Below are 14,799 nucleotides of genomic sequence, written 5' to 3' on the forward strand. Positions count from 1 at the left end.
TGAAATGATATAACAGGGTGCATTGTGGGAGAGACATGTGACACGCGTGCAGTGTTGAATTGAGAAATAATGGTATTTTTTGTTCCTGTTCAGGCCCAGTCTCGCCTGAGTGAGTCCTCCCAGCGGTTGGATCTACTGAGAGACTCTCTTGACCAGCGTCTGGTAGAGTTGCCAGAGGACCATCCCAAGGCCAGTGTCATCAAAGAGGAACTGGCCTTGGCCTCCTCTTCTGCCTTCAGTTCTCGCAACAGCACCCCCTACCTTCCCAACCAGTACAGCACCCTCAATAAGCCCTCACCTCTCACTGGTATGTATTAAAAAAAACAAACAGATACAGATCAAGCAGGTGTCCACCCTGAGCTGTCCAAATTATTTTTTTTTAAATTGTGGATATAGTCAATTACCTGTCTTCCTGTGTCAGCTGACAGAGATAACAATGGTTCCCCCAGAAGTTGAATGGTTTTAGCCATGCTAATGCTCCCCTGAAGCATTTGCTCCAAAAAAAAGTCTGAAGGACCTAAATGACATGGTGAGATGATGAAGAGCTTCGCTCGTTCATGTCTGCAACATTTACATATTAACTTTAGGCAAAAATCCCACTGTACAAGTGCTGTATGAAATCAGCATTTTTATTATTTGTTTGTTTGCTTTTTTTTTTTAACACTGATGAATGCATGGACCGACGAAGCTAAGCAATGAAGTGGAAGCAAAGTATTACAAAGCAGCATGCCATTTAATTATTTTTGTCACAAATTAACAAAATTTAATTTAAGCAACTTTCCTCTAGTAGGTGACAGGTGTCTTCATGAGTCAAAGCATAATACATTATCTTAAATTGCTTAAATTACTCTGTCCTTTTGCTTTGAATTCTGCCCAGACTGAGTGGCAGAGGGAACATTGTCAGGAGGTGCAGTGGCTTTTATTCCAACTCTGGGATATTTGCTTGCTAATTAGGTGCATTGTTTGCCTTCTTAGTGACGCGTGCGTGCGTGCGTGCGTGCGTGCTTGTGTGTGTGTTTTAATGAATGAATACTGCAGCTCCTACTCAGTTTGTGATTCAGTAAAAAGCCATGGAGTGTGCAATGTTTTCTCTTCTTTTTCAGTTGCTCTTCAAAAGCAGCCTTTGCATATCACTTGTCTTTCCTCCTCTAAGATGTTTTTGTTGGTGGTGGTGGTGTTTTTTGGACATAATGTGCAAGTTTTAGCTATGCGGGACTTATCTTTGTGGAATAACATCAGGTTTGTTTACAGCACTCATGCTGTGACTTCACAGTTTTGCAACAGTGGTATTTTCAAATGCATTATGCTGTGACACTGTAATCAGGCCGTTGCCTGTTCCTGAGTTTTGACTGAGCGTGATGTGACAGTGTTGTGACTTTTAGCAAAACTCTTAACTCCACTGTTGTGCAGGGACATTGGCCTGGTGTCACATTACAAGGACAGTCTGTGCCAGTGTGCTTAAATTTCCAATGATTTTCCATTCATCTGCAAATTGCTAGAACTGTACGCACATGCTGCTTTGTAGTAGCGCTCCGTAGGTGATCATATATTTCACTTTAGTAGCTGTGTTGCCTGCTGTCATTGCTAGCACATTCACAATCACCAGCTGTAAGGGGAAATATCATGCTGCTACTTCGCATAAACAGTGTAGCATCAGGAAGTCTGTGTATTTATTTTAACCCATTTATACAGGCCATATTATCTACAGAGATTAATACTTTAAATTTCCCATTTTGAGCATAAATGCATGTTCATACAACATGCACGTTACTGTTGCTGATCATGATCTCTGCAGAACATATTACAAAGCCAAGATTGACTCAGTCACACTCATAGATTTTAAAATTGTTAAAATCAAATGCCTGTTGGGAATTAGTTTGTTAATACAAACAGAATGATGCCTCATTAACACTGACCCATTGGATCCACATGCTACACAGGCATTTATGCCAAAACTAGACGTTTATTGACTCGGAATCACTTTAAAAGATGGAATATAATGAACACTAAGACTTTGATTCTTCATTGTAGCTTATGAACCGTGATTATCCAGAAAGAACCCTTAACTCACATTTAGGTCCATGATGGGTCCATCATATTGATTAATAAGAAATATACTGTTTAACACTGTAGGACTGCAAATGGTCTGGAAAATGTTTGCTATGTGTAATGACATGCATGTTTATTCTATATATTGAGTTCAAACATTCAAAATGGCTGGTGTCTTTAATTACAAGCACTGGTCACAGGTATAACCACTGCACCATTAAAGGGTGAACAGTTTTCATTTTCAGGTCAATGTTTCTGACTGCCATTTGGATTAATACCATGTTAAAAAGGGTTATTTTGACATTTAATGCTGATATAGTCCTAACATTGAAGCATTGGACTTGTTCAAAGTGGCATCATTACATGTGCTGTACCTGCATGCTGGTGAAGATGAGAATGCAGAGCTTCTTTTTATGTCAAAAGTGGCATATGTTTTTCCACAGTGGCCTTATCTATGAGGAGCCAACACTATACAGGTTTTCATTCCAACCAATCTCATCCACTGATGAGTTTCTCCTCTGTTAAATGTGGTTAATCAGTGGAGTCAGGTGGTAAAATGTTTGGTTGTAATGAAAACCTGAACACTGTTGACCCTTCATGGTTGGTATATTATTTATCTGTTCTTTTTTTTTTTTTTGAAAACTAGTTGGTTACATGTGAATTGTGTCATCAGGTACCTTACAGGTGCAGTTGTTGGGCTGTGTGGGATTGTTGGAGGTGGTCCCAGGGCGCAGTAAAGGAACAGCTATGATGTTGCCCTGTTACAGCCCTGGTGACACCAGGTCATTCATGAGGGGCAGCAAGGGGCTATATGGACGCAGCGGCTCAGTCAGTGGGAAAACACCCAGCAAGATGGATGAGCTCTCATGTAAGTGTACATGTTTATGTGCTGAGCTAATTTCATCTCAGAAATGTTTGATTCTAATATTTAACTACACAAGCAAAGTATGTGCTAGTGCATGTACAGACCTTTTAAATGTGAAATCCAAAAACAATTCTTGTTTGTTCATATTTCAATAACAAAGGGGGCAAATGAAATGTGATTTTTGAAACGCGGGTTTTTCAGAGCTTTCAAAACTGTCCGAAGCAGTGTTTAGAGTTTTCCATCACTAATTTGCTGTACAGAAAAAAGTTCTGGTAACATCCCCAGCCACACATTCTATCCATTCTTTAATTCTGGTCTTAATTTCCCATTCAGTTGTACATTAACACATTTGCACATATATTTGGCATCATGTTTCTCCCTGTAGTTGCTAGCTTGTTTTAATAGGCACAGCAAAAACCACACAACCTGTTCAAGAGGCAAACTACATGCGAGTTCAACTACATGAATTAATTCATTCATTCATTCATTTTCTACTGCTTGTCCGGGTTGCACTGGTAGTAGACCAAGCCGCTCAGTCCAGACTTCCCTATCCTTGGTCACGTTCTCTAACTATTCCTGGAAAATCCTGAGGCATTCCCAATCCAGCTGTGAGATATAACCCCTCCATCTTGTCCTGGGTCTTCCCCAGGGCTTCCTCTCAATTGGACATGGCTGGAAGACCTCCCAAGGGAGATGCCCTAGGGGCATCCTTACCAGATTCCCAAACCATCTCAGCTGGCTCTTTTCGATGCGAAGGAGTAGCAGATCTACTCGGAGTCCTTCCTGGATAGTCGGGCTTCTTGCACTTTCCCCAAATATAAAACCTAGACAAGGACAACACTATGAAATTAACGTGCATTATTGTTGATGAAAAAGACCAGACTAAAATGTTTTGCATGAAAAAAAAAACTGAAATAAAATTTCTCTCCATTTTCATATACAAGCTCTTACTGTAACGAAAAAACATCAAGGCTGCACACAATATATAAAAGTACCGCGGGCGCTTTTGAGAATGTTCAGAAATCTCTTTTAAAATAACGCTGTCTCCGTTTTGTATGTCTCCTTGCTGCTGTGTCAGCTCCTCCTCCTCCTGTCTACAGGAGGGGGGCAGTAGATCATCTGTAAAGGCCACTAGAGTGGACACCAGCCTCCAGAAAGTTAACTTACATTTTTCATACAAACTAGGAACCTAAAAGCCAAAACATTTAATAACTGCGCATTTAAGAAGATAACGGCACTAATTACATTACATGTCACACGATGAGTTAAAAAATGAATTAATAATAAATGTGCTGCGGAGTAAATCCATTTTGATGCCAATGACAAACATTTAATGAAAAAAGAGTTTACATTTGCACTCTGTCTCAGTGTTAAAATGTCTGATCAGCTCTCTGAGGCTCACATTAAAGTTACTGTGCGTTAGTTTACATTTACACTGTCTCACAGTGTTAAAGTATCTGATCAGCTCTCTGAGGCTCACATTAAAGTTACTGTGTGTTAGTTTACATTTACACTGTCTCACAGTGTTAAAGTATCTGATCAGCTCTTTGAGGCTCACATTAAAGGACCTAAAAGACAAAACGTTTGTTTAATAACTGCGCGTTTAAGATGGTAGTGGCATTAATGTTCATTTACATTTACAAGTACACTCTGTCTCACAGTGTTAGTGTCTGATCAGCTCTCTGAGATTCAGATTAAAGCTACTGTGTAGATTTTTGAACACAGCAGCAAATGCTATATCCATCAAATATCAATTTGTTTTTAACTTTCCATTATTATCCATTGAGTTCTTCTGTGACTAAAACCAAACTAAAATTAACAGACTTTTAGTCGACTTAAACAAGACTATATAAAAATGGTATGTGAATGATTAAATATGACTAAAACTAAAAAGAGCATTTGACAAAAGACTAGATTTTTGAACACAGCAGCAAATGCTATATCCATCAAATATCAATTTATTTTAACATTTTTATGACAAATACAACATGAAATATAACAAAATAATGAAATATATAGTGTGCATCATATTTCAAATTTAATTGGCTCAAGTTGTGGCTCTTAAAATAAAAACATTACAAGATGTGAATTATTTATTTTATTTTTTTATTTTACTCTGCTTTGCTTTAACAAATTTCCAGCCAATTCTGATTGTGCCAGTAGAATAACTGCATTCAACAAATGTTTTGTTTCAAAAGACCTGCACCTTCACAGTGCTGTGGATTTACAAGAAACCCAAATGTCTAATTATATCTGATGGGAAGCCATGCGGAATTGAAATATCGGGGGAAAACACCACAAACCTTCTATCATTCAACAAGTGTATTTTGTCAGGTAATGATAACATTCAGTGTTTCCGATGTGTGAAACACTATATTGACTGAAATGATTATCAGAACTAATCTTTTTTTAGCCAAAAAACTAAAATGTCTCGACTGAAACAAGACTAAAATCCATTGTGTCCTCTCTTAACTAAAACTAGACTAAAATTAACAGACCTTTAGTTGACTAAAACATGACTAAAGAAAAATGGTAAATTACTAAATATGACTAAAACTGAAAAGAACATTTGACAAAAGACAAATACTAAATTAAAAAACAGGTAACCAAATTAACAGTACTTCACACTTGGCGTCAGACCTGCTCCATGCAAATTGGAGGTCACTGTCTGATGATTCAAATAGAACCGCATCATCCACAAAAAGCCGAGATGCAATTAGGAGCTTACCAAACTGAACAGGAGTCTGAATGCACCTGGAAATGCCATTCGTAAACATCACAAACAGGATTAATGACGAAGAGCAGTGCTGGTGGAGTCCAACACCCACCGGGAACAGGTCTGAAGTAATTCTCACGATGCGCACACAGTTCCTACTTTGGTTGTATAGAGACCAGATTGCGTGTTGCAGCAGTTCTGGTACCTTGTATACCTGTTGAAAATTGCATCCTTCTTAAGATGTTAATTAATAATTAACATTAAGTTAATTAGGTTTGCTGTGACCATTGAAAATGCTGGGTGTCAATACTTATCCACTTACTTTAGTTTTAAGTGCAAATATGGAAGCTGCACAAAGGTTTATGTGATGCTCATGCACACCTAACAACAGACTATAAAGAGAACTTGCAAGATGTTGACATGACCTAAATTTAAAATGGTCATATTTATACGTTTTGGTGATGGGAACCGAAAGGTCTGGAATCTGTCTTTTTTACTACCACATCCAACTTCCTTTAATTTGGTATACTTGATGTGGTGTGACCCAATGTCCGAAATGCTTCCTCGTACTCAAAGTTAAGATTGGTCTCTTTCAAATGGTTCATTTCATTGTAATATACATAATATATTTAAGCATACACATTTATGTTTTCATCACAGATTTTGAATGCCTTCACTGTCAGTAAAGTTAACATGTCATCAGATAAATGGTGTGTTTTCCTTCCTGTGGTTAGTAGTCACTTTAATTTTGATGTTTGGCGGTCTCGTACTTGCACACCATGCCATCGATATATCAGCAAACCTTTGCTTCATTATACTAAGTCTGCAGCTTACAACCATGTTTGTGTTGTACTCTTGTGTCAGTGCTTTCTGGAAGAAATGAAGGGGATTCAATCAATGTTTAAACTCTATTTATTTTTGCGTAAATGTATACCAGCTCTCCATTTGTCAAGGATTGTAGCTTTTTCCAGTCATGTTTTATTGTCATGTTGTGCATGTACTCAGCAAAGGAAAATCACCAATGGAGTATATGACATTTGCTGTGTGTGTGTAGCTGAGGTGAGTGCAGTGCTAAAGCTGGACAACACCGTGGTGGGTCAGACCGCCTGGAGGATTGTAGGAGAACAAGCCTGGGACCAGACTTTCACTGTAGAGCTAGAAAGAGTAAGTGTTCAGAAATATACTTACACAAATACTAAACACTTTGCAACGAGACAGTTTCCCTTGCCTCACATTTTTTAACATTAAATATTTATTGTTCACATTTACTTGTCCATGTGCACGCTTTAGTCGCGGGAAATGGAAATCGCAGTTTACTGGAAGGACTTCCGTTCACTGTGTGCTCTGAAGTATCTGAAGTTGGAGGAATTCTTGGACAACCAGAAACACAGAGTTCAGCTGGAGTTGGAGCCACAGGGCCTGCTGCTGGCTGAGGTATGCATACACTCATGTAAAAATAACATACATATTAGGGTGTTCACAGTATGTCGACCATTTATCAGAATTACATTTACTATGTGCTGGGCCACCTTCTAGATCAGGGGTATTCAGCTCATTCCAGAAAGGGCCGAGAGGGTGCACGGTTTATTTTCAACCACCTGCTCTACCAGGTGATTTCACTGATTAACATCACTTTGAGCAGATGGAATCAGTGGTATGATTTGTTGGCGAAGTAGGCCTCCAGGCAAAATATCTTTTCCTTGGTTGACCAAAGACATGTTGGGGAAGTATTTCACCAACAAATCATCCCATTTGGAGCATAATTTTGGAAGAACATGACTTTCATGTAACGTGACCAAGATAACTGAAACTTTGGGGAATGATCATACACAGACTCAAGTTTAAGTTCACCAAATTTCAATTACTTTGCTGGACCTTTGTAGGATTTATTACAATTCTTATGGGTTCTGGGGATTTTTTGGGTCACCCTGTAAAATGTCAAACTTTACGTCAGAAATTATGTTGACATCCTGTTACACAAAACATTTTGATCTCTGTTTCCCTTTTCATAACTGGATGGGGTGAAATTTCTAATTATTATTGTAGATTTCACTGACACACACACGTGTGTGTGTGTGTGTGTGTGTGTGTGTGTGTGTGTGTGTGTGTGTGTGTGTGTGTGTGTGTGTGTGTGTGTGTGTGAGTGTGTGAGAGAGAGAGAGAGAGAGAGACACAAAATGCTTTGCACAGTTTCTAAAAATCAACACTTATAAAATGGTCTATGATATGTTCACTGATCTACTTATAGATAAGAATGGAAGAGGTTCCACCAGACCAACCTTATTGTTTTTGTGCAAATATTTGCTCATTTTGAAATGGATACCTGCAACACATTTCAAAAAAGTTGGGACGGGGCAACAAAAGACTGGAAAAGTTGATGAATGCTCAAAGAACACCTAATTGGAAACAGGTGAGTGTCATGATTGGTTATAAAAGGAGCATCCCCAAAAGGCTCAGCCGTTCCCAAGCAAAGATGGGGCGAGGATAAGCACTTTGTGAACAACTGCGTGAAAAAATAGTCCAACAGTTTAAGAACAGTGTTTAACGTTCAATTGCAAGGAATTTAGGGATTCCATCATCTACAGTCCATAATATAATCAGAAGATTCAGAGAATCTGGAAAACTTTCTACACGTAAGCGGCAAGGCCTAAAACCAACATTGAATGCCAGTGACCTTTGATCCCTTAGGCAGAACTGCATTAAAAACTGACATTATTGTGTAAAGGATCTTACCACGTGGGCTCAGGAACACTTCAGAAAACCATTGTCAGTTAACACAGTTCATCACTACATCTACAAGTGCAAGTTGAAACTACCATGCAAAGCGAAAGCCATACATCAACAACATCCGGAAACATCCACCGCCTTCTCTGGGCCCGAGCTCATTTGAAATGGACAGACGCAAAGTGGAAAAGTGTGCTGTGATCTGATGAGTCCACATTTCAAATTGTTTTTGGAAATCATAGACGTGGTGTCCTCTGGACAAAAGAGGAAAAAGACCACCAAGATTGTTACCAGTGCAAAGTTCAAAAGTCAGCATCTGTGATGGTATGGGGGTGTGTTAGTGCCCATGGCATGGACATCTTGCACATCTGTGATGGCACCATCAATGCTGAAAGGTAGATCCAGGTTTTGGAGCAACACATGCTGCCATTCAAGCAACGTCTTTTTTCAGGGATGTCCCTGCTTATTTCAGCAAGACAATGCCAAGTCACATTCTGCACGTGTTACAACAGTGTGGCTTCATAGTAAAAGAGTACGGGTACTAGACTGGCCTGCCTGCAGTCCAGAGCTGTCACCCATTGAAAATGTGTGGCACATTATGAAGCGCAAAATGCGGCAACAGAGACCCCGGACTGTTGAGCAGCTGAAATCGTACATCAAGCAAGAATGGGAAAGAATTCCACCTACAAAGCTTCAACAATTAGTGTCCTCAGTTCCCAAATGCTATTGAGTGCTGTTAGAAGGAAATGTGATATTACACAGTGGTAAACATACCACTGTCCCAACTTTTTTGAAATGTTTTTGCAGGCATCCATTTCAAAATGAGCAAATATTTGCATAAAAAACAATAATATTTATCCATTTGAACATTAAATATCTTGTCTTTGTGGTGTATTCAGTTGAATATAGGTTGAAGAGGATTTGCAAATCATTGTATTCTGTTTCTATTTACATTTTACACAACATCCCAACTTCATTGGAACTGGGGATGTACATGTGGCTGTTAAATCTATTAAAAAGAATTAATGAAAATGTCTGCACACTGCGGTGGGCGTAACGTCCCTGAACACAGTAGACAGACGTCCAGCGATAACTACGCTATAAATATACTCTGACTGTGCAAACATGTAAAAGCTTTTGCATTCACCCCTGCTGAAAAAAATGGACAATTTGAAAGAATCAGCTTTCTTAAAATGATGTCTCAAAATAAAACACTTGTGTGTTTTACATTTAAACATATGTGTTTTCCAGGTGACCTTCTTCAACCCTGTCATTGAGAGAGCACCTCGTCTCCAGAGACAGAAGAAGATCTTTTCCAAGCAGCAAGGTGGGAAAGAGACGGCAACAAGTGGGAAATCCCTTTTCAAAACACTTCGAGCCAAAGACAGTTAGCTTTACATATCTTCAGATTTTAGGTTAATTTTGTCACACAGCATTAGCTGTTGGACATCATTTGATTGAAGGGAATGTGTTTTCTTCCATAATCACATAACTGCATTGATATATCGTAAACATGACCATGTACTGAAGGGTAACAAATATTTCTACTTTTTTGCAGCACAGGATTTTAAGTCAATCCACACCGCCTTCTAGTGGAGAATATTGCCTTTGATGGGGTGATTGCTTTAGTTGCACAGCGGCTTTAAATATTTAATTTTCCATGGAGACAAAAAAAGCTAAAATAACTGCATTAAAATTTGGCAAATCTACACTGTATATTCACCAAAGAGTGACAAACATTTTATGTCCATTTGTTTTCTACTGTATGTAAGCATTTTGCTGTTTTTGATCAGTAAATTTGGACATTTTGCTAAACATTCTGATCATACAAAAATAATCATTTTGCATTTATTTATTTCTCTACATATTTAAAATTCTTAGTTTAAAGAAACCTGCAGGAGTGCCAGTAAGTCTGAGCAGGACTATAATATTTCTCCATAACCTTTGTGATTATGACAGAACTCAGAGTTAAAAAAAAAAAAAACATTAGGAAGGAATTAAAAGAAGGTGTTCCTATTTATTATACCAGACAAACTTGTGAAGCTCAGGAGTTAACTAAGACGAATTTTAGTTTTTGGGCATCTAATATGTGCAATATTAGGAAACAAGAGTGCTACTCTGGTGATCTGTTCTGCAGGACATCTATTATTAAGTGGACTGCGTGCATGTGTTTCCAGGGAAGGCATTCCTTCGAGCTCGTCAGATGAACGTGGATATTGGAACGTGGGTAAGGCTGCTCCGGAATGCCATTCCCACTGGGAACAACTCAGGAACCTACAGTCCAAATGCGCACAACCTCACACTCAACACAGGGTGAGACATGTATCCAACAGGAAGCCACACAGATGTGTGCACACTGCCGGTTACAACACTGCACATGCACCCGCATTGTGGAAATGTTTGATATGTTGTTACTATCAAACAAATCGGCATTCCTTCAGGAATTTTTCCCTGCCAGAGAATAAAGCATATGATGCTTTTTCTGTCCCACTTCTAACCATGCCTTTGTGCTTTTGTCTCTGGTCATTTGTCTGTCCGCATTGCCACGTGGTCCTGCGTGCATCTGTGTGTCCGGAATTTCAGGGAGATCTCTGTGGAGAAGCTGAGTCTGGACAGCGAGTCTCCGATAAGGAGCGATTACAAGAGAGAAGCAGAGACACACACACCGGTGAGACAGAGAGCAGCATCCAGGCAAAGGTGTTGGTGGGGAGGGGGACGTGAGCATGAGACAGGGGCTGTTTAGGAAATGTCATTTCACAGTGACGCTGAAAATCGGCTGCACTGTTTGGTTATGGCTAACGACAGTTCAATCAATCAATCAATTTTATTTATATAGCGCCAAATCACAACAAACAGTTGCCCCAAGGCGCTTTATATTGTAAGGCAAGGCCATACAATAATTACGTAAAAACCCCAACGGTCAAAACGACCCCCTGTGAGCAAGCACTTGGCGACAGTGGGAAGGAAAAACTCCCTTTTAACAGGAAGAAACCTCCAGCAGAACCAGGCTCAGAGAGGGGCAGTCTTCTGCTGGGACTGGTTGGGGCTGAGGGAGAGAACCAGGAAAAAGACATGCTGTGGAGGGTAGCAGAGATCAATCACTAATGATTAAATGCAGAGTGGTGCATACAGAGCAAAAAGAGAAAGAAACGCTCAGTGCATCATGGGAACCCCCCAGCAGTCTAAGTCTATAGCAGCATAACTAAGGGATGGTTCAGGGTCACCTGATCCAGCCCTAACTATAAGCTTTAGCAAAAAGGAAAGTTTTAAGCCTAATTTTAAAAGTAGAGAGGGTGTCAGTCTCCCTGATCTGAATTGGGAGCTGGTTCCACAGGAGAGGAGCCTGAAAGCTGAAGGCTCTGCCTCCCATTCTACTCTTACAAACCCTAGGAACTACAAGTAAGCCTGCAGTCTGAGAGCGAAGCGCTCTATTGGAGTGATATGGTACTATGAGGTCCCTAAGATAAGATGGGACATTTAATATGCGCATTGAATGACATATCCTGATCAAAAATGACTCCAAGATTTCTCACAGTATTACTAGAGGTCAGGGTAATGCCATCCAGAGTAAGGATCTGGTTAGACACCATGTTTCTAAGATTTGTGGGGCCAAGTACAATAACTTCAGTTTTATCTGAGTTTAAAAGCAGGAAATTAGAGGTCATCCATGTCTTTATGTCTGTAAGACAATCCTGCAGTTTAGCTAATTGGTGTGTGTCCTCTGGCTTCATGGATAGATAAAGCTGGGTATCATCTGCGTAACAATGAAAATTTAAGCAATGCTGTCTAATAATACTGCCTAAGGGAAGCATGTATAAAGTGAATAAAATTGGTCCTAGCACAGAACCTTGTGGAACTCCATAATTAACCTTAGTCTGTGAAGAAGATTCCCCATTTACATGAACAAATTGTAATCTATTAGATAAATATGATTCAAACCACTGCAGCGCAGTGCCTTTAATACCTATGGCATGCTCTAATCTCTGTAATAAAATTTTATGGTCAACAGTATCAAAAGCAGCACTGAGGTCTAACAGAACAAGCACAGAGATGAGTCCACTGTCTGAGGCCATAAGAAGATCATTTGTAACCTTCACTAATGCTGTTTCTGTACTATGATGAATTCTAAAACCTGACTGAAACTTCAAATAGACCATTCCTCTGCAGATGATCAGTTAGCTGTTTTACAACTACCCTTTCAAGAATTTTTGAGAGAAAAGGAAGGTTGGAAATTGGCCTATAATTAGCTAAGATAGCTGGGTCAAGTGATGGCTTTTTAAGTAATGGTTTAATTACTGCCACCTTAAAAGCCTGTGGTACATAGCCAACTAATAAAGAAAGATTGATCATATTTAAGATCGAAGCATTAAATAATGGTAGGGCTTCCTTGAGCAGCCTGGTAGGAATGGGGTCTAATAGACATGTTGATGGTTTGGATGAAGTAACTAATGAAAATAACTCAGACAGAACAATCGGAGAGAAAGAGTCTAACCAAATACCGGCATCACTGAAAACAGCCAAAGATAACGATACGTCTTTGGGATGGTTATGAGTAATTTTTTCTCTAATAGTTAAAATTTTATTAGCAAAGAAAGTCATGAAGTCATTACTAGTTAAAGTTAAAGGAATACTCGGCTCAATAGAGCTCTGACAGTTACGGTGGAAAGATTGTCCTGAGATTGTCCTGCACACATCACAAACACATTGCATTTAAATTCATTTTTGGGGCAGGTATTACTCGAGGTTATGTCTGTAAAAGCCCATAAAAATTCTGTTTTGGGCCACAATCATTTGAAAGTTGTGAAAATCTTTTAGATGATGTTCAAATACATCAGTTAAAACAGTCTATTTAAGATGAGATGATCCGAATATTTGTTTCAACTTCTTGCTGAAGCTTGATTACAGATCGACAGGTTTAAAATTCAGGTTCTTGTCACTTATGTGGTGCAGCAGTGTGCATCCAACAGTTAACATTAGATCATGCACAGTGTTGGTCAAATGGGGTTTATTTTTCATTTGACTTCTGCTTATCGATGTTTCTTGCTGCATCAGCACACAGTGTGTTTTCCATAGCATTCCTTTTCCTCATGTGTCTTCCCTTGCCTGTCAGGATCGACCGCCCGTCATTGAGCAGCCTTTTTCCCCCCCAGACCTCACCCCCGAGTGCCCTGTCCGATCACCATCTGTTGGCAGGTACGTATGCATGCCCTCGCACACAGAAACACTGTAACCTTATCCATGTATAGTACTGTGCAAAGTTTTTAGGCACATTTAATTATGCATTCACTCGATGTGTCTCCCAGTTCCACTTCTCACCTGTCTTGTTCTGTTTTGTATGAAGCTGACAAGTATGACCACTTTTCACCTTTAAAAAGACACAATTTATTTTCTGTGGACTTCCGCAATTTCTTGGAAGTTCATCGTTTTAATGGGGTTTTTTTTTTTTTTTACTGAATGGGGGGAAAATGGTACATTTGATTTCTTTTGGAACAGCATTGTTCAAATGGCCTAAAACCTTTGAAGAGTACTTTGTTTGCTCTCTTCAATATACTTAGGTTGACTAAATACTGTACATCTAACTAAAAATCTCTGCTTTTATTCTGCACTGTTCTTATTATCTAACAGTTTATTGTCCTCTTTAATAATAATAATAATAATAATACAGCATTTCTGGGCATTGATATATTTTTTAAATATACAGTAGTGTTCAGAATAATAGTAGTGCCATGTGACTAAAAAGATTAATCCAGGTTTTGAGTATATTTCTTATTGTTACATGGGAAACAAGGTACCAGTAGATTCTCACAAATCCAACAAGACCAAGCATTCATGATATGCACACTCTTAAGGCTATGAAATTGGGCTATTAGTAAAAAAAAAAGTAGAAAAGGGGGTGTTCACAATAATAGTAGTGTGGCATTCAGTCAGTGAGTTCATCAGTTTTGTGGAACAAACAGGTATAAATCAGGTGTCCCCTATTTGATGAAGCCAGCACCTGTTGAACATGCTTTTCTGTTTGAAAGCCTGAAAAAAATGGGACGTTCAAGACATTGTTCAGAAGAACAGCGTAGTTTGATTAAAAAGTTGATTGGAGAGGAGAAAACTTGTACACAGGTGCAAAAAATTATAGGCTGTTCATCTACAATGATCTCCAATGGTTTAAAATGGACAAAAAAAAACAGACGCGTGGAAGAAAATGGAAAACAACCATCAAAATGGATAGAAGAATAACCAGAATGGCAAAGGCTCAGCCATTGATCAGCTCCAGGATGATCAAAGACAGTCTGGAGTTACCTGTAAATGCTGTGACAGTTAGAAGACGCCTGTGTGAAGCTAATTTATTTGCAAGAATCCCCCGCCAAGTCCCTCTATTAAATAAAAGTCGTGCAGAAGAGGTTACAATTTGCCAAAGAACACATCAACTGGTCTAAAAAAGAAATGGAGG

At 39.1% G+C, this 14,799-nt stretch overlaps 1 protein-coding gene across 2 annotated transcripts in view; it reads left to right on the plus strand.

Moving 5' to 3' along the window:
- LOC117525675 (serine/threonine-protein kinase N1-like) overlaps nucleotides 1-14,799 on the plus strand; it is a 125,661-nt gene that overhangs the window by 91,301 nt on the left and 19,561 nt on the right. For both annotated transcript variants that reach the window (XM_034187599.1, XM_034187598.1), the window contains exons 7-14: nucleotides 94-307; nucleotides 2,723-2,917; nucleotides 6,685-6,794; nucleotides 6,921-7,064; nucleotides 9,606-9,681; nucleotides 10,532-10,667; nucleotides 10,938-11,022; nucleotides 13,465-13,547. In XM_034187599.1, the coding sequence (XP_034043490.1) occupies nucleotides 94-307; nucleotides 2,723-2,917; nucleotides 6,685-6,794; nucleotides 6,921-7,064; nucleotides 9,606-9,681; nucleotides 10,532-10,667; nucleotides 10,938-11,022; nucleotides 13,465-13,547 (1,043 nt within the window). The remainder of the gene's footprint in view (nucleotides 1-93; nucleotides 308-2,722; nucleotides 2,918-6,684; nucleotides 6,795-6,920; nucleotides 7,065-9,605; nucleotides 9,682-10,531; nucleotides 10,668-10,937; nucleotides 11,023-13,464; nucleotides 13,548-14,799) is intronic.

The sequence above is a fragment of the Thalassophryne amazonica genome, chromosome 15 (genome assembly GCF_902500255.1).
Source record: "Thalassophryne amazonica chromosome 15, fThaAma1.1, whole genome shotgun sequence".
Taxonomy (NCBI): domain Eukaryota; kingdom Metazoa; phylum Chordata; class Actinopteri; order Batrachoidiformes; family Batrachoididae; genus Thalassophryne; species Thalassophryne amazonica.